At 38.7% G+C, this 27,750-nt stretch overlaps 1 protein-coding gene and 1 long non-coding RNA gene across 2 annotated transcripts; one reads left to right on the top strand and one right to left on the bottom strand.

Moving 5' to 3' along the window:
* Nucleotides 1-337: 337 nt before the first annotated feature.
* LOC132283309 (squalene epoxidase 3-like) lies at nucleotides 338-27,529 on the top strand. Its single transcript, XM_059785250.1, has 8 exons — nucleotides 338-1,001; nucleotides 5,058-5,169; nucleotides 5,381-5,555; nucleotides 24,937-25,105; nucleotides 25,320-25,538; nucleotides 25,694-25,969; nucleotides 26,534-26,812; nucleotides 27,211-27,529. The coding sequence occupies exons 1-8, from the start codon at nucleotides 450-452 to the stop codon at nucleotides 27,313-27,315; spliced, it is 1,887 nt and encodes a 628-aa protein (XP_059641233.1). The 5' UTR covers nucleotides 338-449; the 3' UTR covers nucleotides 27,316-27,529.
* LOC132283310 (uncharacterized) lies at nucleotides 1,861-4,180 on the bottom strand. Its single transcript, XR_009471989.1, has 3 exons — nucleotides 4,024-4,180; nucleotides 3,703-3,785; nucleotides 1,861-2,295 (listed from the first exon to the last, which is right to left on the bottom strand). It is a non-coding gene; the product is annotated as an uncharacterized LOC132283310 (long non-coding RNA).
* Nucleotides 27,530-27,750: the final 221 nt, after the last annotated feature.

Genomic DNA, 27,750 nt, shown 5'->3' with positions numbered 1-27,750 from the left:
TAAATATTAAAAAAATATAAATTTTAATCCAACCAAATTAGTGCATAATCTATAATCTACAAAATTACTAAATAATCTCTAATCAACAAAAAAAATAAATTATAAGATTATAAATTTAAATAATTATTTCAAAACTTAAATAGTAACATGTTTATGACAAATCTAGTTAAATTGGTTACATATATTAAATCACTCTATTCAAACATGACATAATTAACTAAATAGATTAATCATGTCCACATGTTTAAGATTGGAATAAAATTAATTCAGACCCGTTTAATTCATATTGTGTTCTAATTGTTTTATAGAATTGTGACAAATTTTGTCAAACCCTAGTTACGAATTATGAATGATGAGGTTAAAATTGGAGTAGAATATTGTAGAACGTAGAGTCGGACCATAGCAAAAGACAAAGAACCCATTCAGTAAGAAGTCAAAATCCAACCAGAATGCTGATTCACGGGTCCTTCCATCACCACTCGGTCTTAGCTCACCGTCCAACCCACAGACTGCAACATTGTTTCTGTTCCGACTCACCTCTAACTCCAACTCTCACCGTTTTCGCTTATAAATGGACCCTCCATTCCACTTTCTCTCTCATCCTGCTCGATCACACCAGACCCAGAGCTGGAGAGAGAAAGAGAAGTGTCACCCACATTTGCAATTGCAGAAGGGTAGAGAGAGAAAGCGAGGTGATCTCGATCTCGTCTTCTGTGTCTCCTTCTTTAATCAATTATAAGAAGAAGACGATGACGATGGTCGACAGTTACATTCTGGGTACTTTCTTCGTCTCTCTGTTGGGCTTTGCTCTTCTCCATATTTTGCGGGACAGGACAAAGAGAAATCGCCAACAGGAAGCTACTAGTGCGTTTGAGATCCGGGACGACAGCTTTTCGATCTTTGCTAACAGGGAATTCCGGCCGGACTACGGACCCGAATCTGACGTCATCATTGTCGGTGCTGGGGTCGCCGGTGCCGCCCTTGCTCACACCCTCGGAAAGGTGAGATTTCTCTCTTTTTTACCCTTTTCGAACTGTTTGTTTCCTCTGAAAATTTTCACTTTAACCCTGAAGCTCCTTCGGTAAGTTCGGTTTTCATGCCCTGTTTGTTTCCACGGAAATTTTTTATACCGTGAAAAAAAAGTAGAGTTAGGGCCGAAGTGTAATTATTATTCATATTATTTTTTATTTGGTGGGAACTGTTTCAATATCTGACTATAAGTTTAACTTTCCTGAGAAAATTTCTGGACAATTTTGTGTCAAAACAAACCGAGCCTTAGGCTTCGTTTGTATACACAGTTGAGAAAAGAAAGTAAATGACTATAAGAGAAAGGTGTATACACAGTTGAGAAAAGAAAGTAAATGACTATAAGAGAAAGGAAAGGAAAAAATAATTTATATTCATGTTTGGGTACATAGGAGAGAAAAGAAAGGAATTGACAATATTGTTATTTGGATAACACAAATGAGACAAATGAGAGAAAAGAAGGGAAAGGATTATAATAAAATTACCATCTTACCCTTTTTCTTGCCATATTGGTGGAAGTAATAGCAGTTTACTTTAGTAAATCTTTTTTGCTTCAACGCTGTGAACTATGAAGGAAACCTATTTTAAGTACTGGTCAATTTTATGTCTCTGCAATTCATCGCATATCTATAGCCATATACATAATTAGTTTTTAAATTGGATTATTTTCAAGATTGCAAATCCCAGCCAGCTTCAAAACCCAGAAATCCCTAGCATGCTCATTGGACTGGAGAGCCAGATCATTTACATAGATAGCAGCCATTCATATACATACATATATACATACAAATGCCCAAAAATGCTGAACAGATAAACATGAGTCATCAGGCCGAATTCAGAAACAAAGCTACTTCACTCTTATTTAAAAAATGTATTGTTACACTTGACCTGGAAAAATTAGCATCATCTGGAGGTTAGATATTCATAACATACTGACATTGTTGAATTACATACAGTACATAGCCAGCTAACCTCCAGGACACCAACACTCGAAGCAACAGCATCGCCCAACCTGCCCGTCCATCCTAGAAGCTTCCATTCATAACTAATTGAGTGATCTTCGCACAAGGCAGTCTAGTGATAATCTCGTTCTTCAGCCCGGTGCAATAGCAGTACAAACTCTAAGCCCATAAGATGGGCTCTTCAAACTCGGTCATTGAATGGAAATGACTATAAATACTTGACCATGCCACAACCCTCGACACTGAGTTTTGTAGCTTGAAGTTGCTTCTTCTTTGGTGCTTTCAACTGTTGCAATTTCTTGTTCATCTGCCAATAACATGAAATTAAACCTTCGTACCTAGAACTTGTCTCGGATAAGGAAAAACTAAAACAAGAACATGTCTTCAAGAATAGCACACCATACAGGTAACTTGGAAAAATTAGAACACATGATCCAATAAAACAGACTACAAGGAACATTGAAGAAAATTAGAACACAATCTCCCAAAACATACACACCACAGCCTAGGAGGCCAAAAAAGAAATAAGCATGCAATTGGTTTAGTCTTTAAAAGAATTTATCTCCAATTGGATCAGAACATCTTCACTGTCATTAAAATGCAGGACAAATATCCGAGCATAGCTTGGTTGAACTAAGCTTACAAGCAAAAGCATGATCCAATACCATCTTAGAAATCCTCTAGCACATTCACAACAAAAAATTTTAATAAACAATTCAGTATATTATTTTTATTCTCAGTTACTATAAGTCTATAGAGATGTAAAATGAATCATTTTTATAGAAGAAAGGGCTTGTATGAAGAAAAAAGAAAAAAAAGTCCGAACAGATATTCTTATTCACTTGGGTCCGACAACACCCAATTGATAATCCAAAAATCAATTAATATCTCTCCGTCTCTCTCTTTCTAAAGAGTACTGCTACTTTTTGTATGAGTGAATTCTTGAGCTTCACTTTCCAGAAATTAAAAAAAAAAAAAAGTAAAGAAAGAGAAAAAAAGATATTATTGAGCTCGTCTCTCACTCAAGATCAGGATCCTAACTTGTTCTTAGCCTCATTGCCTCCACCTTTTTTTCATCTTATCTTTTAGGGTTTCTTCTTTAATTTCTTTTTGTTTCACAATGTTAAGTTGGTTCTCTTTGCTACCTAAGCTTCATCTTTACCCTTTTTGAGTCCTCTGCATTCACACCCATCTCAACACCTTCAATAACCCCAATTATCAATTTTTATTTATTTCTATATATTTTTTTTTTGGGTGCTTTGTGTAGTATATATCTACAACTAAATTCTTGTGTTAACCAGTAAGCTGTTTAAAAAACAAAAAAAAAATCTCAATGTGCTCAAATCATTTAATATTGATGACAACTTCAATGTGCTCAAATCAACCCATATGATGGTAATCTTCAATGAACCCATTTTAGCTCATCTGATAAAAGCACACAACCACCACATACTACTGTATCACGGCGAGCAAAGAAGAGCGAGAGCGCTAAAGACTGTAATAGAGATAGGAACGTAATCCACTAATTAACTGAAATCCAAAAATTGATTAAGACAGCAAATTCATATTAACCAATTTCTTCAAATTTTCAAACTTAAATTTCCATTCACTAGCTTCAATTCAAAATGCCAAATTGAATATGAGAAACACCAAATAATTAGTAATTAATTTACTTATAAAGAACACAGAAAAAAAAATGAAAACAATTGAGTACCTTATATTTGCAAAAGAGAAGTCTTCCAACTGAGATCTAAAAGTGGCGAGCTGCTCTTCACAAGATCAATTCGTATATTGATTCTGAAATCAAAAAATAAGAATCAAAATCGATGAAGTCAGATTCATGTGTTGGCGCCAAGCCCTTATGCCGAGGTTCCCCTATCTTGGCAACTCAATCTAAGCCGGGGATGGATAGAAACAGAGACGACGAGCGGAGCGAACGATCAAAGTGATCAACAAAGGATCGACCAAATGTACAAACACAAAGACACACATATATATACTTGTATAAATAGAGAGAAATAGATTGGAAACAAACCTAGCAGCAACGGCAGTCTGCAAATCGCCTAACACGCCTTCGCGTCTCCAATTGAGGATTCCAGACCTAGGGTTAGCGTTTCTTCTTTGAGCCGTGTTAAAGAGCCGAAGCCGGAGACGCGAGAGAAGAGGAGATGGAGACGCGAGAGAAGAGGAGATGGAGAAGCTGCTGCGCCCTAATATAGAATTTGGAAGGCTAATTTTGTCTTTTGTTTGCTTTCTCTTCCTTTCCCCTCAAATCTTCTCAATTTTGAGGGGATTTGATTTTACTGTTATGGAGGGATTTGGAGGGATAGCCTATCCCTCCAAATCTTTCCCAATCCTTTCTTTTCTCTTCTATTCCTTCCATCCAAACACACTTAACACTATCCTTCCCTTTCTTTTCTTTCCAAATCCCTCTAAATCCCTCAATCCAAACGAGGCCTTAAAGTTCTATATGTGTTCATTGAAAATACTTTAGTAAATTAATGGAAATGCAAAGGAAATATATATCAGTTTTATTCATTTTTTTTTTTTTTTTTTGAATAACATGACATAATGAGATGGTTCAGAGGATACTATAGAACCATTGTGACGTCTCTTTTTGGGCATACTTGGTCTTATTCACACAAAATTAAAAGGGAAAGGAAAGTGCATCATGGTGTTGAACTAAAACTCTCTCTATCACTGTCAGAGGAAGGTATTGTTATTTCTTCTGTATTGAGTTTTTTTTTTATAAAAGTACTGTAGTTTTAAGTTTTAGTTGAGAACTTGTGTAGAAATTAGAAAATGACACTATAATTTTTTTTAATCACTATGTCTAGCACAATTACCTCCTTACGGTCTGCATGGCTTTAACCTCAGAATTGTAAGACATGAATTACACAAAATGAGCCATCTAGGTGTGTTGAAGGAGATGCGTGATTATTTGTTGAAGGAACTGGTTTCTGTTGCAAACCGACACTGCTATGATTTTCTCCATTTTTTCATGCACCTTGCCCTAACCCTGCACTATCAGCCTTCGATTACAATCTTATTTCTTGCTACTTGTTGCAGGACGGACGACGAGTTCATGTGATTGAGAGAGATTTGACGGAGCCTGACAGAATTGTTGGTGAACTGCTGCAACCAGGTGGATACTTGAGGCTGATTGAATTGGGCCTTGAAGGTATGTATGAAACTTTGCATGCATTTTAGAGTTTGGTACAGCCTCCTATTCAGTTATAAAAAAATAAAATAGTAAGTTGCAATGTAGACAAAACTTTTCTAGAACAAGCTCGTGTGGTGAAGAACTAGTTGGCAAATTGTCCTGCTTTTCTTTTTCTATAGACATAATTGATTTGATTGTGAAATCTAAAACACAAGCACTTCAACTACAGATTGTGTGGAGGAAATTGATGCCCAGCGAGTATTTGGATATGCTCTTTTCAAAGATGGGAGAAATACTAAACTGTCATATCCCCTGGAGAAATTTCATTCAGATGTGGCTGGGAGAAGCTTCCACAATGGGCGGTTCATACAGAGGATGAGGGAAAAAGCTGCTACACTTCCCAAGTATATTTTTTTGCCTATTGTTGCAAATAATCTGTTGTTTAATTATCTCTATGATTCTATAAATTACTAGGGAAATGTTATTTTTTGTTTAATTGATCTAAAACTCTACATTAAATTCTATAATCATAAAATCCTTCTCAAATTGTGGGTATTTGTTGGTACTGATATTATAATTGAGTAATCTGCACGCATAAATTGGAAGTATTTCTAAGATCTGTGGTTTTCAAAAGAGCAGCAGTATCCAAAATAATAACAAATGCCCAAAATCTGTACTAGCTGACATGGCCACTATTTCTCCCCTCTCCCCTTATTTTAAATAAATGCTCTATAGTCACTTCTAATGCAATTACATTAAAGTTCCTTATGACACATCAATTATTATTGTATTCTCATGCAATGCATTTTTAAGAAACATTTCCCTTTCGTGAGTGTTATTTCTGATCTAACATTTTTTTTCTTAGCAAATATTAACAGTCAATGCCACTTTGGCTCTAGTGCATCTCTTTTTTCTTTTCCTTTGGACAATCATTAACAATTTTTTTTTTTGTTGGATCTGGAACTAGCATCAATACATTTTCAACTATTCATCTGCTAACAGAAATTTTCTTTTTGTCATCTGTGTTCAGTTTTTATTCCTTGACAATTGATTTTATTTAGTACTACACGTCATGTAACTTATTGATTTATGCTTTATTGACATCATAATATATAGTAACTGAAAACTAGTAAATCTCAAGAGTGTTTCGGTGAGCATCCCCTAATTATAATTTGGGTTAATTACAACGACACCCCCTGAGTTTTGCCATATTGACAGTCATATTTAACTTAGCCGTTTTTTGGACAAAGACACCCCTTGTGAGAATTTTTGATCCAAACAAGTCCTTAAAATGTTTGAAAAGACGAGATTGCCCTTCAATGTTTAATTCATTTTTATGGTAAAATATCAGAACTCATGAAAAGTCATATTTGCCCCTTATATATATACACTATGACATCAGTACCATAGTATATAAATATATATACATCATATATATATATATATATATATATATATATATATATAACCAAATTATCTTACTGCCTCCTTCATCCACCTCTACCACCGCCCCATCCACATCCGCTGCCGTCATCTTGATCTGCCGCCACCACATCCGCCGCCATCGCCACCTCTTGATCCGCCGTCACTGCCTCTTGATCAACAACAGCCGTCGCCGCCTCTTCCACCACTTCTCATCCACAGCCGCTCGCACCGACGCCAACAACAACCGTTGCTGCCTCTCCCCAACAATCACCGCCGCCTCTCCCCAACAACCGCCACCGCCGCCTCTCCCCAACAACCACACTAACCCACCACCCAACCAAAGCTTGTGATCTAATCGCAATTCCCGACGATGGCGACGACCAATGGAAGCTTTGACGAAGGCGACCATTCTTCCAGACAATGTTGACAGCTAGAGAAGTTCCCGACAACGACCCGATGCCGAGGCTCCATTGCTCCGGCGAGAAGAACGATGATGGCGATGGTGGTTCGATTAATCACAATCTATATACACATATACATAGGAAGAAGATACATTACAGGAATTTGGGGGAAGTGGATTTGAACATGGATTACGGGTTATAAATACACATATATGTGTGTATATTATACAGAGAGAGACTAGGAGTTGATCTTTGCACTTTCTATTTTTGTATTTTGTGATATTTGTTAGCTTTATTTCTAGCACCATGGTGGTGGAGGTGGCGGCGGCTATGATAGGGTTGTGAAATGGCGGTGGTGGGTGTGAACTGGTATGAGTAGGGTTTCTAGGGTATTTTGGTCAATAAAAAAAAAATTGTGAAAGTACAAAGAATTTCCCCCAATTGTAGAGAGAAATTTTACACTCCCAATGATTTCCAACCACTTTTCCCTCTCAATTTCCCTTATTTATAGACGGTTACAACCTCCTCTGGCCTGGGCCTTATTTGTTCTCTTTTGCCTGGACTCAACTTCTCTCATTTTAATATGGGTTTCTGCAATGACTTCATGGATCTGGGCCCATCCAGCGTGAACTTGCTCCATCCTGACTGTCCATACCTGACCCGTCCTTTACAATACGGATCATATCAAGCCCGGGTCATTTTGGTGTCCTCATCTGCCCCCAATAATCTCTCTCCTCATTAATGAGGGTGAGATTATTAAAAAGACACGATCTTGGTCTGACGGCTCGGAGCGATGACACGAGGAATCGAACGGCTGGCACAAAAACCCAAACTTCGAGATCTGCAGCGCCATTTTTTGCCTTGACCTTTTGAGTTCCATGTCGCCTTTACTTTTTCCACTTATAAATTCCGGTCTTTTAACCTTCATCTTTCTTTTTATATCTTGCTCCTACTCTCCGCTGCCTTCCTGCACATTCCGGCGATCCTTCTTCAATTTCTTCGACGAGTTTTTCCTTTTCGATTTTTGGCTACTGTACTGTTGCTGTGTTCATCACAAACTTCCAAGGTCAGTTTTTTTTTTACCTCTCTCTTTGAAAAAGACACCTTTATTGCCTAGGACTCCTCCCCTTCTTCTATGACTCCCCCTAATCTGAACGCCATTCGATTCAAGAATTGCATTCCCCGTGATGTTTCTCTCAGAGTCTATCCAATAAACTTAGATGGGAGATCTGGTGAGGGTCTCCTTCCTGGGGAAGTTTTATTCTCCGCCGTTCATTTGAATGTCATTAGGTTCCCCCTACACTCATTCTTTTGTTTTGCTTTCAACAAATTGGGGCTCTGCCCTCTGCAGGTTAACCCTAACTTCTTTAGGGTAATTTCAGTCCTTTTGCTCTTGAATCGTGACAAGGGTCTCAATCTTGACATTATCGACCTTCTCCTCTGCTACCGGATTAATAAAATTTCACAAAATGATTTGTACTACCACTTCTTCCCTATTGACAAACGGTCGATCTGCACTGATAAGAACTCATTTGAAAAAGGTTGGAGACAAAACTTAATTGTGGTTAGTGGGAATTGGCGGACTCCACTTGGCCAATCTTTCTCTATCCCTTCTTCCTTTGGAACATGCTCTGTCTCTGGCTACAAAAAGCTGAAAACACATCCTACTGAATGCCACTGTGAAAGTTGCCTTCCCCGTTTTTGCACTTTTCTTTGTAGATGCCTTCAAATTCCCCATGATGAACTGGTTTATAGCGTCTGCAGAGCTAGGCTAGACATCTTGCAAGAGAGTGTGCTGAACAATGTCCTTTCAGCTACTGATTTGCTTACATCTGATAATCTCTCTGACATCTCTCTTTTAGGGTCCACAATGGAGAGCATTCAGATCCCATCTTTCAGCAGGAGGAGGCGTTTTGCTCCCACCCCTTCTAACGCTCCTGCTACCACATCATCATTTACACCTGCTACCACATCGTCCACCCTTGCTGTCTCTGCCCCAGAGCAAGCTGTGATTGCTCTAACTGTGACTCAAGTCACAAACCGTTCTGCCGTTGAGCCTTCTGAGCTCACTCATGCTGAGAACCCCATTGTGGATCACACTGCTGAGATCCGTCTTGCTGCTCCCATAACTATGCCTTCCAACATCTCGTCTGATACTTCCTCAGAGAGCACTCAGGATGCTGGAAATTCTCAGGACAATGGAGGACCAGCTAATGCTGGTTTGTCAGAAAAAAGTTTAGGAAAAAGGCCAATGCCTGAGGGCGGTCATGACCGGAGTGATGTCCCACCAGCCCGTAGGATCAGGATGGCTTCCTTCAGGGTTACTGAACCATTGCCCCCTGCCCGGTTCTTCATTCCAGAAGACGAATCAGCCAGAACCTCAAGTCCGACTCCATCCGTTCTTCCATGGCGACCTTTGCTTAGCTGTGAAGATGGCTCGACCATTGGCCCCACCGACTCTATGTATAAGGACTCCCTTACCTCCTTTGCTTTCTACAAGGGTTTCTGGACTCCCAAGGACCTTGAGATTCAGAACAAGCTATCTTTTGGCGAGTTGTTCTAGCGGTTCCCAGCTGCTGCTATGGAGGTAACTTCTCTTTTTATTGAAATGCGTTTCCTTTCTGCTATAACTCTTTAGTAACTAGTCTGATTTGAATTTCCCTTCCTTTATGCAGACTCTATTCGGGATGTTCACCTTCCAAAAAACCATTGAGACTCTGAACAAAAAACTTAAATCCCTCTCTGTGGGCCTTAAAAGGTCAGTTGAAGCAGAGAATCGCCTTGAGGCCAAGGTTGCTGAGCTTGAGTCTAAGCTGAGCGAGTCAGAGAAGGGGGTTGCTGACTTAAAGGCAGAGAAGGACGGTCTGACAAATGAAAGGGACTCCCTCAGAGCTGAACGGGATACCCTGAAGGCCGAACGGGATTGTCTTCTGGATGAGGTTGATGTCTTGAAGACTGAGAAGAGCGTTGCTCTGACAAAAAGGGACTCTCTCAAAGCTGAAAAGGGAGACCTTCAACGCTCACTCATTGCTGATCGGTTGTCTCATGCCAACTCACAGGAGAAGCTCTTAAGCGAACGCTCTTCCTTGCTGAACATGATTGGCAAAGTCGAAGGGGGTATGAAAGCTCTCCTTGCTCGCTTCACCAGAACCAGTGCCATCCGGTATGTTGAAGGGTACAGAGATGGTTTTATTGACCGTTCTCCCCCTGAAGGCGAATCAAGCTCTTGTGCTAGTCCAGATGAATTAGATGCTTCTCTGGATATCCACCCTCCAAACAATTATCAAAACCCACCCTGCGACCCTGCTGAGAATATCTTCATCGAGTGCATAGAGGTAGCATCCTCAGGAATTGTTCCACCCTTTCATCCCCTGAATATTCCTCCCCTTTCTACTATTGTGCCCTCTTCCTCAGTTATTGACAGACTTATGCCTGCTGAGGGGGTGATTCATCTTAACTCCCCCCCTAAGGATGATAGGGCAGCTGAGAATGGACAAGAACTCAATGGTCTAGAGGATAATGGTAGGGAGAACGACAGGTCACAGCCTGGAGAAGATCATTAGAACTGACATCCTGTAGCAGTTTTTTTTTTTATTATTTATTTTATTTTATTTATATATATATATATATATATATATATCTTCATGTATCCTCAGATCATCAAGCTATGTACCTCATGATCTTTTTGCAATGAATGACAATGCTTTTGTTCAGCATGACTTCCATTCTTCAAGTTTTACATTTTCAACTTTGCTGTGTATTTTCACAAGTGTGAGGTGTTCGGCCTGGTTTCGGTTCTGGCTTTATTTTATTTTGAGCAAGTGTTCGGCGTTCGGCTCGTAATGCCAGCGGCCACTGACTTTGCTGAATGTCTGGCGCTCGGCTTGAACGCCTCTTGCCACTTGGCTTTATTTTTATTTTCGAGCAAGGGTTTGGCATTCGGCTCAAAGTGCCAGCTGCCACTAACTTTGCTGAATGCCTGGCGCTCGGCTTGAACGCCCTTGCCATTTGGCTTTATTTTTATTTTCGAGTAAGTGTTTGACGTTCGGCTCAAAGTGCCAGCTGCCACTAACTTTGCTGAATGCCTGGTGCTCGGCTTGAACGCCTCTTGTCACTTGGCTTTATTTTTATTGTCGAGCAAGTGTTTGGCGTTCGGCTCAAAGTGCCAACTGCCACTAACTATACTGAATGGGAAGGACGTCAATTGATTTTTGGGCAAAGAAAACACTTATTTTAAAACTTGGGAATTTCATACACTTGCAAGTATGCAATTTTGAGCGTGCATATTGTTTGAAATTAAACTCTACTTCTACTGGTAGTACCTTTTTAGGGACGTAGCATTCCATGGCTTATTGACCACACTTCCTGCCATAGTTTCCAGGACGTACGCCCCCTTCCTATGACCTCTGCTATTCTGTATGGACCTTCCCATGGGGAGAACATCTTTTTGACTATTCCCACCTTCCTTTTCAGAACCAAATCGCCAAGAGCGAAGTCTCTATGCCTTACCTTCTTGTTATGGCTATTCACAAGCGTCTGTTGATAAGAGGCAAGCCTTGTTGCAGCCGCATAATCGAGATTAAACCTTAGCATTCTATCATTCTGCTCTTGATCCCACGCCAAGCTTTTTACAGTTGGAACCAAGTGCTCGACTGGTATCACCGCCTCGGTGCCGTATGTCATAGCGAATGGGCTCTCTCCGGTCGGCCGCCTTGGGGTTGTTCTGTAAGCCCACAAGACGTTCGGAAGCTCATCTAACCATTTTCCTTTTTCATTTTCCAGCTTTTTCTTAATGCAGGCAAATATTGTCCTGTTTGTGATTTCGGCTTGACCATTAGCCTGGGGATGACTGACTGCTGCTAACTTCTGGTTGATTCCATATTCTTCCAGCAGCTCTTTCACTTGCTTGCTATCGAGGTTGGTTCCATTGTCCATCACGATTGACCTTGGCACGCCAAAACGACAGATAATATTATTCCAGATGAAGCGTCTTACTTGAGTTTGGGTGACACTAGGGTACGGCTCTGCTTCTACCCATTTGGTGAAGTAATTAGTTGCTAGCAGAACGTACTTATTCTGCGATCTTGCGGTCGGCAAAGGGCCAACCACATCCATCACCCACTGTGCGAAAGGCCATGGGGTGGCCATTACATGCAGGTCTTCAGGTGGTTGGTGTATCAATGGCCCGAACCTCTGGCATTTATCACATCTTCTAGAGAATTCTTCTGCATCTCATGCCATGTTTGGCTAGAAGTACCCTTGTGTCATTGCTTTGTGTGCTAAAGATCTTCCTCCTTAATGATTTCCGCATACTCCCTCATGAATGGTTCACATAATTTGTCTAGCCTCTGCTGGGGTAGCACACTTCAAATATGGACCTGAGAATGATCGTCTATACAACTGATCACGCACAATGGCATACTTTGCAGCGTTGGACCTTATTTTTCTTGCCTTGTCCTTTTGCTCGGGGAGTACACCATTACGTATAAAAGACATGATCAGATCAATCCAGCTCGGCTCATATGGTATAACATTAACGTGTTGAGCGCTCGGATTAGGCAGCTCATAAAAAATGGAAGGTTGGATCAACACGTCCACCGGGATGACCCTAGCCAAAGTCTCTCCAGAACTGGACGCACTACAAGCCAAGTGGTCGGCATCTTCGTTATACTCCCTCGGCAATTGGATGAACCTGATCTGATTAAAGCCTTTTGCCTCACGCAGAACCGCAGTTCGGTATGCTTCTATGGTCTTATCCTTGGTCCCATATTCCCCAGTGACTTGCCGAATGATTAGTTGTGAATCACTATAAGCAATCAGATTCTTGATCTTCAGCTCTTTAGCCAACTTTAGCCCAGCTATCAACGCCTCGTATTCTGCCTCATTGTTGGTTGCGTTGAACTCAAGTCTTATTGCTTGGCTAAGTGTGGTGATTCTTGATCTTCAGCTCTTTAGCCAACTTTAGCCTAACCTATGTTACCCGGACTCAGGTACGGGTGTCGGACTCGGGTACGTGTCTAGAGGTTGGATCCATCTATCTATTAAATTATAGGACACGGGGACACGGAATAAAAGTGTCCAAAACTCGGACACGGGTACTTGGACACAGCATAGAAAATAGTATATTGGAGTATTAAAGAGTCTAAAGACATATATATAGGCAGTTAGGCATACAACCATACATGAATGCATGATACATGACAGTATATTAGTAATTTAGTATGATATAAATTATATAATTATAACTTATAAGTACCTTATTGGTTTATCACTTTATTGTGATTCTGTGAATACTGAATTCCCACACTTGCACTTGTACAGTTGCACTGCACCATAATACTTTAGTGACTTTAACCTTCAATTACATATCAGTATATCACCACTGATCACACTTGCACAATCCGCACTTTGCAAGTTTGCACCTGAAATATTAAATTGAAATTTATCTTATGTTGTGAACTTATTAAAAAAAATAAACAGATGCTAAATTGTTAAGCATAAGGATAGAGAAGCATACCTGCTGGTTGCTAAATAGCCTAAATGCCTAAATGAGTATATCATTCACTTTCACCTGTTAAAGACTTGAGAAGTTAAGAACTTAAGTTAAGAGTAAATTGAAGACTTTAAAAGTTCAAAGTTCAAACTACAATTATATAATTTATATCATAAAGTCATAGACACATTCAAAGTATACTATTACAGCATTACCAAGCACTGAACCAAGTACTAAGTTACTAACAGAGTAACGGACAAGTTGGCAACTTGGAAACAAGACAACATTTAAGTTCAACAACTCAAAAAATTAAACTAGAAAAGCAAAAATCAAAACTCAAAAGCCAAGGTATGGTTCTTTTATCTTTGAACTGCTTCATTTCTTTTTCTTCAATCCATCATTCCTTGTTGGAATTCTTCAAGTGGTTCAACTTCAGCCCCTAAGGCAGCCTCTTGCCCTTCTTTAAATGCATCATCAAATGTTATAAGCTCTAACTCTGGCTCATTGATGGAAAGTTCAGCAAGTTCCCCAAGAGTATTACCATCAATATCAAACTTATCACCACCTATTAAACAAAATAAATTAACATCGATGTAAAAAAAAAAAAATCATTAACCAGAAGAAGAATATTTTTAGAAGTTTATTGAAGATATTAAAATTTAAAAGTAGTTAGTTAGTGAACTTACATAAGTCCCAATACTTTGTCGGCCCTTCTTTGTATTCATTCTTCTTTCTAGACATGAGACGGAGGTTGCAATGTACAAAGACCAAATCCTCAGGTCTACTTGTAGTCAATCTATTTCTTTTGATGCTTTGAATAAGAGAATATGTACTCCAATTTCTTTCACAACAAGATGATGATGCAGGCTGTAAAAGAAGCTTGAATGCTAAAGCTTGTAACATTGGTGTTGAAGAACCATGATTTGCCCACCATGAAATTGGTTCCTCATACAATTTTGCATCAATAACATGAGGCTCATTGAAGTAACCGGATCCACTTGAAAAAGCTCCATATTCAATATAAACTTTCCGAAGATCATCTTGATTGCTAAATAATTGTTTGAAACATTTACTTCTATTCAAAGAGACCTCTTGATCTTCATGTGGTGAGAGCCGTGGAACTCCATCACTTCCACCTCTAATCCAAGCTTCAGTGTAGTATTTAGGAACCAATGAATGAGCCATACAATGCAGTGGATTGTTGCTTTTATTCCATCTTGTTTCCAATATATTGTGAATGACATCAAAGAAATTTGATTGGCCAGTCAGCATATTTTGTTTATCATGAGCAAATATTCTGAATTTAACTTTCTCAATCATTGTGTCCCACATATCATAAATCAAATGGAGAACAGGGGCATCAGTGTCTGCCAACCTCAAAAAATCAACAATAGGTTCAGTAAATTCCAAGAGATATTCCAAGTCATCCCACCAACTGTCACTCACAATGCATTTTTTAACTTCCCTAGCCTTGATTTCAATTGCTGACTTTCCATCTCCTTTTAGAAGCCTTCTCCAAGTTGGATCCATCACCATCTTCTCAAGTGCATCCTTCACTTCTTTCAAACGTTTTGCCATGATTATGCTTGATGCAAATCTTGTTTCCACTACCCTTAGTAAACCCAATTCCGAGTAAGTATTGAAAATTGAGAGTACCATGCCATGGTTAACAATGAAATTTCTTATATTTTGAACACTACTCACCAAATCAATAATCCATTTACAATGAGTTTATTGAGGTGAGGTTTCAGATGGTTCACAAATGCTTTTTAGTGCCAAATTTAGGCAATGCACAACACATGGAGTCCAAAAGATGTGAGGATATGTACTCTCAATTATACCCCCAGCAGCCTTAAAGTTACTCCCATTATCAGTAATGATCTTAACAACATTGTGTTCTCCCACATCTTTGATCACTGGTATAAACAAATTTGCTACATACTCAGCATCTTTTATGTTGCCACTTGCATCAACTGCCTTCAAGAACATAGCACCACCTACTGATGCAGCCATTACATTTATTAGTGGCCTCCTTTGTCTATCTGACCACCCATCTGAACAAAGGGACATGCCTTTCTTTTTCCAGCTATCTTTTATCGGTTGGAGCTTTCGATTAATATGTGCCTTCTCTTGGGCCAGCAATGTTGTTTGTAATCTGTCGAATATTGGAGGTGTATAGCCAGATAACTTGTTATTGGCTAATGTGAGTGAATATTTTCTGAAGTGAGGGCACCTTGCGAAGTTGAAGGATAAGGCAGATGCGTAGAACATGCGGGCAGCCTGTTTATCTGCTTCATCTCTTTGTGCTACATTAAATGAATTTTCTAGAGCTCCTGGAGCTAATCCCTTTCTTTTTTTGCATTGCAATAAATCCTTCAGGCAATGATAAATACTCTTCCTTCTTTCTCACATTCAATTCCTGTTGTGCCCTTTTGCTTTCAGATTGCACATGTTCCTTCTTTAGTGCTTCAAATACATCATTGCTTATAAACTTGCAAGCTTCAATCCCTTGATTATGAATCTTCAATAAATGACCCTTGACTTTTGAATATGATCCTATAACCTTTTTGTTGCAATAATTGCAACACTAATTTCTATTTCTACCTCCACGTGTTGGTAGGCTAAGAACTGTCACATGATTCCATAGTGGTTTGTCATCAAATTCAGTTCTTTGAGCTTTTGATGGTCTTAGGTTTACCTTCCCTTTCCCTTTGGTAGACATCTAGAAAATAAAGAATGTATACAAAGTAATAAAAAAAATAAACAAAGTACACATAAGCAATAAATATAATTCTACACACTAAATGTAATTTTTAATTTGTTAGTACATTACTGATGCATTAAGGGAGCAACAACTTAGCAGCACCAACGAGAGAATGAGAAAATACGAAATACTTAAGATGTATGTTAACAACTTAGCAGCACCAACTTGGCAGTCCGGCCATTACTTTGAAACTTAAAATCAAAAAATACTTGAGGAATAAAAACCAGCCAATAGATTTGAGTATATACCTGTTCTTGTTCCCTATTTGTAGATGAGATTTTTGTTGAAGCTCAAAGTTTGAGGAATAAAAACCAGCTAATTGATTTGAGTATAAATGTGTTTTTGTTCCCTATTTGAAGATGAGATTATTGTTGAAATCAAAAAATACTTAGAGGAATAAAAAACCAACCATTTGATTTGAGTATATACCTGTTCTTCTTCCGTATTTGCAGATGAGATTATTGTTGAAGCTCAATGTCTATCTGACTTTCGGCAAATGAGAGAGATGGGGTGTCCGAGAAATAAGAGTTTGCTAGAGTATAATGAGTCTAACACTCCATCGTCTCCAATCTCCATGCACTCCACCAAACCCACGGGCCACAGCCACATATACATTGGATTTCAACTTTTCAAACCCTTGTCTTGTATGCATTAAATGCAAAAGAAACTCCTGCCTCCAATATGTTATTTTTTGCAATATATAAAACCTTGTCAGTTGTACACTTGTACATAACTTGTATCATTGTATGCAAAAAATTCTTCTTAGCCTCCAATTTGATGATGTGACTACCCAAGGTTGTAATTAGTTGCTATGGAACTACTAGTTGGTATTGAATTACTAGTGCTTATGAAAGTGACTACATTCATGTAATTAACAACTTAAATTATAATTAATTAGTAATTAAATTAAGCCTTATTTAATTACATAGTTATATAGGATCGATCATTATATATATATATATATATATATATATATAGCCTCCTTAATTCAATGTGTTTAATTATATAGTTATACAGGATCACTATACTAATAGCATAGGCTCCTTAATTCAATGTGTTTGATTATATAGATATAAATCATATAATTACATGTGTTAAATTATATAATTATATAGAATCACTATACTAGTATATATAGCCTCCATAATTCAATGCGTTTAATTATATAGTTACATATAGATCACTATATTAGTATGAGATTTTTAATTACACGTGTTAAATTATATAGTTATATAGGTAATAGGATCACTATATTAGTGTAGCCTTCTTAATTTCAAAAGGTAAGAAATATTGTTTGAAGAGACGAAACAAAGAGGGAGAGATTTGATAACTGTCAGATACTTAGCTTAGAATTTGACAGCCTGAGAAAGATGAATGTGCGGATGCATATATTGTTTCCCCTTTTATTTTCTTTCCTTTTTTTAATTGTTAAAGTTGCTTACATGGATTGCCATGTATATTCTGTCAAAATTATCGGCCCATCTATCACTATCCTTAATTATATAGTCATGTAGGATTACTATACTATTATAACCTCCTTAATTTTTTTATTTTTTTTCCAAAGCTTCCTTAATTCAATGTGTTTAATTAGGACAAATATAATTCAATGTGAATTATATAGTTAAATACTTAAATATAAGCTTTTTTTTAGTTAAATACTTAATTTTATTCTAATATTTTTGTAAAGAAAATAAATAATTTAATGTGTAATTATTTATATAATTATCTTACTAATAAATGGGTATGTGAGATTTAAATAGAAAAGAAACTTAAGTAATATAAATTTAAATTTTTTTTTAGGATATTCATACCCTTAAACATGATTAATGAGTAATAAGAAAATTATATAATTTTCTTAGCAATAAGTGAGTGTGTAAGATACGAGCTTTAAATATGGGATAAAAAGTTAATTAATTTAAATATAATGTATATAATATTTTTTAGAATATTTATAAACCTCAAACATGATTAGTAATTAATGTGAAATTAGTTTACTTTCAATATTTTTTATATGAAAGTTATATAAAAAATGCATAAGTATTTATTTACCCTTTTTAATGGATTTATGAGATTTAATTATGGGAAAAACCTTTTATTATTTTAGACAATATTATTTTTAGATTTCCGATATTAGTCATCCATTTTGAAAAGTCAAAGCAGATAAGTCTGATCTTTTAATTATTGTCCTTTATATCTAAAATCTTCATTTACTAAAATTATTTCTTATTTCCTTTTATTTTTTTTCTCCTTCTTTTACTCTTCAAATCCCTATAATTTCCTTTTTTCTTTAAAAAAAAAGGGTCACATTCCTATTTCCCTTTCGTCAATTAAATCATAATTTGTTCTTTTAATTATTGTCCTTTATATCTAAAATCTTCATTTACTAAAATTATTTCTTATTTCTTTTTTTTTTTCCTCTTCTTTTACTCTTCAAATTCCTATAATTTCCTTTTTTCTTAAAAAAAAAAAAGGTTACATTCCTATTTCCCTTTGGTCAATTAAATCATAATTTGATCTTTTAATTATTGTCCTTTATATCTAAAATCTTCATTTACTAAAATTATTTCTTATTTCCTTTTTTTTTTTTTTTTTTTCCCTTCTTTTACTCTTCAAATTCCTATAATTTCCTTTTTTCTTAAAAATATAAGTTACATTCCTATTTCCCTTTCGTCAATTAAATCATAATTTGATCTTTTACTTATGGTCCTTTATATCTAAAATCTTCATTACTAAAATTATTTCTTATTTCCTTTTTTTTTTTTTTTTTTTTTTTTCCTTCTTTTACTCTTCAAATTCCTATAATTTCCTTTTTTCTTTAAAAAAAAAAGGTTACATTCCTATTTCCCTTTAGTCAATTAAATCATAATTTTTTTCTCTTCAAAGTTTTTTTTTTTTTTTTTCATTGTTGTAATTTTATGAACTCAATAGTTTCAAAATCAAACTAAATTAATCATGGATTCAAATTGGAGTCAATGGAACTCAAATTTCTCATAGTTTATTTTACTACTCCATGTTTAATAAGAATGATTCCGGTCGGAATCCACAGATTCCGGTGAGAAGTCAGAATTAAAATATTGAGTCCAGCCGAATCCAATGAATCCCTCTTACAATGCTCCCTGGGCGATGGTGATCTCACAGTGTTTCTTGCACTGCTGGCCGGCAATATGAACTCTGAAAAAACCATAGAGGGAAAAACAAAAAATAAAATAAAACTGGGGAAAAGATTTTTCATGAGTACAAAATTACATAATTGTATTAACTTACAAATATAAGAAGAGTAATAAATTAGGTTATTCTTGTCAAAAAAAAAAAAAAAAAAAAACCTAAAAAAAAAAACCCATATATATGTATACACACAGTCACACACAAGAGGAAGAAAGAACAAAAATCCCGTAACTGAATCCTACCCAATCTTTTCTAATTTTTCCATCATAAATTATAAGGTCAAAAATGTAAAATTACACCTGTTTTTTTATGTCGGTCAACATGTACATGGTCAACATGTACATGGTTAGTGGGTTACAACTGGTATCCCACTAAATGATTATATATATATAGATATTTATGCTACAATCATATATATATATATATATATACTACCATATATATATATACACACTCTATTATGTTTCTCGACAATGATAGGCTGTCAAATTTACGCGTGAGTGGTGTCAAGTTTATGCGTGAGTGGACGCTCCAAATAGGGTAGGTTTCTATGCAAAACCAACGCGTGAAGAACCCTCGTCTTCTCCAAAACCTCTTCCTGAAAACGCGATGAAACCAAAAATTTCCGACCACTGAAACAAGGGTTTTCTTCAACGGTCGTGTCCGATCTTGACCGTACAAGGTAAGACGCATATCCCGAGTCCGTGTCCGTGTCATGTCGTGTCGACACTGCACCCTCACCGGAAACGACGAGTCCAGGTAACACAGAGCCCAGCTATCAACGCCTCGTATTCTGCCTCATTGTTGGTTGCGTTGAACTCAAGTCTTATTGCTTGGCTCAGCGTGGTGCCTTCTGGTGTTCGCAATTGGATTCCAATCCCTGCCCCCATTTGATTCGAAGAGCCATCCACAAAGAGCTTCCACAAGGAACAATTATAATCCTCCACCAAATCTTCAACATCACATTCAAGTAGGAAATCTGCCACCGCTTGACCTTTGATTGCTGTCCTGGTGTACGCAATATCAAATGAACTCAATTCAATGGCCCACTTGGTCATTCTCCCCGATAGGTCCGGTTTGTGCAAGATCATCCTTAAAGGGAAAGTTGTTAAGACGACGATCGGATGAGATTTGAAATAATGTCTAAGCTTCCTTTTTGCATTGACCAGCGACAAGATCATCCGTTCGGCCTTTGAGTACCTTCTTTTCGGCTCAGACATTGTTTTGCTAACATAAAACACCGGGAATTGCTTTTCGTCTTTGCAACGGATCAGAACGGCACTAGTCGCTATGCTGGATACCCCAAGATACATAAAGAGCTTCTCATTCGGCTCAAGAGCAGATAGAACCGGAGGGTTGCGCATGTATTCTTTCAGGTTGGTTAGCGCCTGTCGTTGTTCATCCCCCCAGGTTTGCCTTCCGTGCCCTCGAATTGTATCAAAGAAAGGTTTACAGCGGTCCAAAAGCTTGGAAATAAATCGGCTCAGCGCAGCTATTCGACCTGTGAGTGCTTGCACCTCCTTAATTGTCTTTGGCTCTGCATTTCTGATCAAGGCTTCTGCTTGCGCTGGGCTGGCCTCAATTCCTCTATGATTGACCATATGTCCCAGAAATTGACCGGAGCTTACGCTGAATGAACATTTGGCCGGATTAAGCTTCATCCCATATTGGCGCAACACATCGAACACATCCTGCAGGTGTGCTAAGTGATCGTTCTTCTTCTTACTCTTGACCACCATATCATCAATATAAGCCTCAACAGTTCTTCCCATTTGGCCTTTAAAAATCTTGCTGATCAGCCTCTAATAAGTAGCTCCAGCGTTTTTTAATCCAAACAGCATGACTTTGTAGCAATAAGTCCCTCATGCAATAACAAAAGAAGTTTTCTTTTCGTCAACTGGATCCATGGGGATTTGATTATAACCGGAATAAGCATCCAGGAAGGTTAATCGCTCGTGTCCTGTGGTGGCATCTACCATTTGATCAATCCTTGGCAATGGGAAACTATCCTTTGGGCAAGCTTTGTTCAAATTAGTGAAGTCAATACACACTCTCCATTTCCCATTCTTTTTCTGCACTACAACAACATTGGAGAGCCAGGCTAGGTACTGAACTTCTCTGATGAATCTTGCTTCAAGCAACCGATCAACCTCCTCAGCTATAATCTGATTTCGTTCTGAAGCAAATCTTCTCTGCTTCTGCTTCACTGGCTTTGCGTTCGGGTCTACATTGAGGGAATGGCAGGATACAGAAGGGTTTATCCCTGGCATATCTGAATGGCTCCATGCGAATACATTTGCATTCCGAGTCAAGAAATCAGTCAACTCTAGTTTTTCCTCTTCAGTAAGTCTGGATCCCACCCTTGTTGTTCGGTCCGGCTTCTTATGGTCAATCCTCACTTCATGAAGAGGTTCTGTGGTCAGAACTGGTGGCTCCTCCTCCCCATCTCTGCTGGGAGGGGGTTCCTATAATTGTTATTTTGGACTGGCAGAACGGATGGGATTTTTCCCTTTTCCAGCAGATTTCAAAGTCACTGAATAACATTCTTTAGCTGCAACCTGGTCCCTATGTATGTCAATCACCTTGGTCCCATCTGGACCCAAGCATCGCATCACTTGATGCAAGGTTGATGGGACGCCCTGAATTCTGTAAATCCACCCTCTGCTTATCAAGAGATTGTATGATGGATAAATTTCCACGACCGCAAAACTCACAGTCAAAACTCGCTCAGCAGCTTGTACTGTCAATTCCACCATTCCAATGGGTTCCACTCGCTTCCCATCAAATCCGAGCAATGGATTTCCTATGGGTTTGAGTTTTTTGGGTTCGATCTCGAGTCGGTCGAACGTCACCCTAGGCATGACATTCGCACTACTTCCTGGATCAATCAAAACTCTTCGAACCAGGCATTCTGCAACCGTCAGACTGACGACTAATGGATCTTCATGAGGAATCTGAACGCGTAGTAGGTCTGTTCTATCGAACTTTATCGGTGTGAATGCGTTCTGCTGGTGCAAAGCATGCACACTGCCAATCCTTCTTTTCAACTGGGCCTGGTGTAACTGCGTTCTGAGCAACTCTTCTGACTCCGTCGTTTGTTCTTGTCGGCCATGAATTGCATTTATAATCCGAACAGGCTGAGAGTTGTGTTGGTTCGGCCTCTGGTTCCGCTTGATCTGCTCAGCCGGGCGGTTTTGCTCTTGCACCGGACCTTGAACATAGCTTGCAAATTCCCCCTTGGCGATTAGCATCTCTACCTGCCTCCTTAGGTTCCTGCATTCGTTAGTCTGCTGTCCAAAATCACTGTGGAAAGCACAATGTTTAGTTTGATCCCTCTGTTCAAGAGGTTGTCCGATTGGTAAAGGAGGACGAAACTTATCTTTGTTCTCTTGGTACAGCCTTACTAAGGTGACTCTGAGTGGAGTTACTGATTCCTCCTCCCTGGACCTTTTCTCCGCCTTCCATGAGGTATGACGTTGCGGCTGAGCTTGTTTTTACCGGATCTTGGCCTTGGACTTCTCTTCCGTCGAAATAATTGACGTCTTCCTTGAATTAGCTGCCTCTTCCTCCTCAAGACGAACAAAACCATCAGCTCTCTCGTTCAGCTCGTCCATGGTCTTCGGCGTATTAACCACCAAGCTGGTGTGGAACGGCGTACCCCGGTTCATTGCGAGTTTAAATGCTTGGACCGTTGTGGACGGATGACACTCTATTACCATGCTTTTAACAAGGTTGAACCGGGTGAGAAAAGTTTGGAGCCGTTCATCCTCGTACTGCTTCATTATGAAAAGGCTTGATACATCCTTAGCCGGACGTTTATTCCCGTAGTACTGGCTTATGAACTTATCGCATAAGTCCTGGAAACTAGCGATTGAGCCTTGAGCCAGATTCTTGAACCAATTGAGAGCTGGTCCAGCCAAGCTCGTAGGGAAGCATTTGCACATCAAAGGATCATTGTTAGTATTCAGAGCCATTTTCAACTGAATGTGGTAGATGTGATCAACCGGATCGGTTGTTCTGTCAAACAGAATGAAAACCGGCGTGGAAAACTTCTTCGGATTCGGCGCGTTCAGAATTTCATTAGTGAACGGAGATGCAACCGTCCTTGCTGATGAGCGCAATGCTTCGTTTTCCCTTGAAAACCGTGACGGAAGCCCCCGATCGGCAGATCTCCTTTCTGAACTGTGGTAATCAAATGTTGCTATTGAAGGTCGGTAAGGTGGATCGAACGACCTGTCCTCCGTAAACTCACTTCGCCACGGTGACGCACCCCTATGTTCATACGCCGGTGCTTCCTCCCTCATGATCCGTTCGCGATGTGGTTCTAGACGAGTAGATCCTTCTCGATCCTCTACTTGACGGACATTCGGAGGCAGATCGCCGATTATAACTTCATCACGATGTGGATCAACGTGATTGATACCCTCTGGATCACCTTGACGATCAGCTTGGGACAGTAAGGCTCCCTCTCCTTCAGGAGGTGGCCTCGGAATTGCAGGAGCCTCACGACGCTCCATTCCAGCTCGTAGCTCTGCATTTTCTTTCCTCAAAGCGTTGATCATGTTCATTAGCTCATCGAGCTTCGTCTACTGGCCGTTCTCCAAAGGATTTGAGTTCGCCTCTCTGATCATCATTCCAGATCGGAGCAAAGTCATCAACTGCAGATTTCTTGACCAGATCGGAGTTCCGCTAACACGCACACACCAGATCTGAACTCACACTTGTTGAATTCAATCCGCTACTGGCCGGATTCAGTGATCCCAACAGATCGCAATTGTGCAGTTCGCCGGATCAAGCACAGATCTGATCTGCGTGGATCGGACGCCAACTTCTCGAAATCAACCGGAGCCTGGACTCATCGAGGCAAATCGTATTATCGCCAATGTTGATTCAGCTTTCGCAGATTAACCGTCTTCCTCGCAGAGTGCTTTGAATCAAATCGATCTGGAACAACATCAATTAATCCTTCCTGTTCTTCCCACAGACGGCGCCAATTGAAAGTACAAAGAATTTCCCCCAATTGTAGAGAGAGAAATTTTACACTCCCAATGATTTCCAACCACTTGTCCCTCTCAATTTCCCTTATTTATAGACGGTTACAACCTCCTCTGGCCTGGGCCTTATTTGTTCTCTTTTGCCTGGACTCAACTTCTCTCATTTTAATATGGGCTTCTGCAATGACTTCATGGATCTGGGCCCATCCAGCGTGAACTTGCTCCATCCTGGCTATCCATACCCGACCCGTCCTTACAATACGGATCATATCAAGCCCGGGTCATTTTGGTGTCCTCAAATTATATTGGATAAATTGGTAATTAAATGTGTCAAAAGACAATAATGTCAATTCATGACAATTGGGGTGTCTTTGTTAACTCTATCAAACCTAAGGGGGTGTCTTTGTTCAGAAAACAGTTAAGTTGTATATGACTGTCAATATGCCAAATCTCAGGGAGTGTCGTTGTAATTAACTCTTATACTTTTGTAATATTACTTGTTTTGGTTCAATTGTCCCTTTTTGACATGCAACTTTCCATTAGTGTACGGCTTGAGCAAGGAACAGTGACATCTCTGGTTGAAGAAAATGGAGCTATTAGGGGAGTACTGTACAAAACTAAAACTGGTCAGGAGCTTAGAGCATATGCTCCTCTTACGATCGTTTGTGATGGCTGCTTTTCAAATTTGCGCCGCTCTCTTTGCAATCCTAAGGTAGCACTCTCAACTCTTTTCCTGTTCAAATTTTCTTCCTCTTTGATTAATATAGTAAACATTTATAGTCAAGCAATAAAGTTGACCCCTTCATTATTTTCAGCGACTTGATGAGCGACATAATCTGTCTGTCTATTTTTGTATTCTCTCAATTTTATTCACATTTTTTGCTCCACATCCATAAGATAAACTTCCCTATTTTTGAGTTCAACAGGTGGAGGTGCCATCCTGCTTTGTTGGTTTGGTCTTGGAGAACTGTCAACTTCCATTTCCAAATCATGGTCATGTTATTTTAGCAGATCCATCACCCATCTTATTTTATCAAATCAGTAGTACTGAGGTTCGCTGTTTGGTTGATGTGCCTGGTCAGAAGCTACCTTCTATTGCTAATGGTGAAATGGCCTCCTATTTGAAAACCACTGTGGCTCCCCAGGTATCTATAGTTTCTTATACACAATTTAGGTTTCTGAAATATCATATATGCCCCTTTATTGTGGTTATTATTTACTTAAAATTTCGTTTCCCCATCTCATTTTTGTGTATTTCTGTCTATTGCCTTGGATTAATCGAATATGGTGCTTGTATCAGATACCACCTGAGCTGCATGATGCATTTATAGCTGCAATTGGTAAAGGAAATATAAGAACAATGCCGAATAGAAGTATGCCGGCTGCTCCCCATCCTACTCCTGGAGCCCTTTTAATGGGTGATGCTTTCAACATGCGTCATCCTTTGACCGGTGGAGGAATGACTGTGGCACTTTCTGATATTGTTGTACTGCGGAATCTTCTTAAGCCGCTGCATGACCTGAATGATGCAGATTCACTGTGCAGATATCTTGAATCTTTTTACACCTTGCGCAAGGTAAGCTAAATTCATATTCTTGTGGTGTTATTCTAACATGAAAAGATGAAAAGTCGAAAGCAAATTGCTTCATATAGGACACAAAATGCAGATTAATTCTGAAGAAGATTCCAGTTTTTGACAAAAAAAAACTAATTAAGTGAAGGAGTAAACAATAGTCATAATAGGCATTACAAAACTTCTTAATTTGATTTTTTTGTGTGTAGATTCTGAAGCCCTCCACTTCTTGTTCCCATATATATCAAGAACTGGAGTGACTCTGGCTTTTTATAGTTGTGTGTCAACTGTATTTCTAATTCAAAATATGAAACAATAAATGATAATTTGTAAACTAACACCCCCCTGCTCCTACCTCAATCATGCACAAAGAGGGAGCCATATATACACACACACACACACACACACACACACACACACATATACACAAATTTTAAATTGGTTTTGAGTCTCCATTTGTATTTAACTGCCCAAAAAAATTATTGAAAGGAAAAAGCACTGTGTATTAAAGGTATTATTTTTCACTCTTTATAAACTCGGTATCTGATTTGTTTTGCTTTTTCGCAGCCAGTGGCATCCACAATAAATACTCTGGCAGGAGCCCTATACAAAGTGTTCTGTGCATCTTCTGATCAAGCAAGCATGGAAATGCGTCAAGCATGTTTTGACTATCTGAGCCTTGGAGGTGTTTGTTCGACAGGACCTGTGGCTCTACTCTCTGGTCTAAATCCTCGCCCACTAAGCTTAGTTCTCCATTTCTTTGCTGTGGCTATATATGGTGTTGGTCGTCTGTTGCTACCTTTTCCTTCACCTAAACGCCTGTATGTTGGAGCAAGATTGATTTTGGTAGGTAGCTGTGTGTCTGTCCTTATGGTTTCTAAAATACAAAACACACACTGATCCTTCTCTTACCATGCCTTTATGTCACGTTTGCTATGATCCATATAGCCTGCATCACCATTAATTTTTTTAGCATAAATACCAAAGATGCGCTAACTGAAAGATCCATGTTTCTTTCTTGATCCAGCTAGCATAGATCATATATTACTTCAAGTTTTATAACCTGTTCAACAATACCAGCCGCTTCAAACCTGTTGATCCTTTTTCTTTTTGCTTCTGTTATTGATTTCCTTCTAGTTAGTGCACTAAGCATATTAAACGCCACAATTCCTGCTTTTATCAGCCGTACCAAATTTTCTCTATTGATAAGTGATATGTTGTGGTCCTGCAACTTTGTTTTTCAGGGTGCATCAGGTATCATTTTTCCCATCATAGAGGCTGAAGGAGTTACGCAAGTGTTCTTCCCTACAACCATTCCAGCATATCATAGAGCTCCTCCGGGTAAATGAAATATCAATCAAATTCAGCCTAACAAATACGGAGTATCAAGTCGGCTTATACTTGTAGCCTTTGTCACCACTAGAAACTGTAAATCAAATGTATCAATTACTACTCTTAGAATTAGAAATGTAAAAAATATTTGTTTGAAAATCGACATACTTTAAATGGAAGTTCTTGTCCATACCAATGCCTGAATGAAAATTGTTTATATTATCACGGTCTTGGACAACTGAGTGCTACTTATTCTAATAGGTGGTGCTTGGGAAAGGTTGCAACAGCTTCATGGAAATCTATCACAGAAGGGTTCGTTTACTATAATTTTTTTTCCCTTCTTTTTTTATTTTTATTTTTATCAACTCATCGGTTAGTCACTTTGTGGCGAACTCGAAATGCATGCATGCATTTACACCTAAATTGAGCAATCTCTCACACAACTCTTACCT

This window comes from Cornus florida, unplaced genomic scaffold, assembly GCF_030987335.1.
Source record: "Cornus florida cultivar Cherokee Brave unplaced genomic scaffold, ASM3098733v1 CherokeeBrave_3.0.0_Hap2_Chr11, whole genome shotgun sequence".
In the NCBI taxonomy this organism is placed as follows: domain Eukaryota; kingdom Viridiplantae; phylum Streptophyta; class Magnoliopsida; order Cornales; family Cornaceae; genus Cornus; species Cornus florida.
Note: the sequence above shows the minus strand (reverse complement) of the source record. Positions and strands in the feature narration are given on the sequence as shown.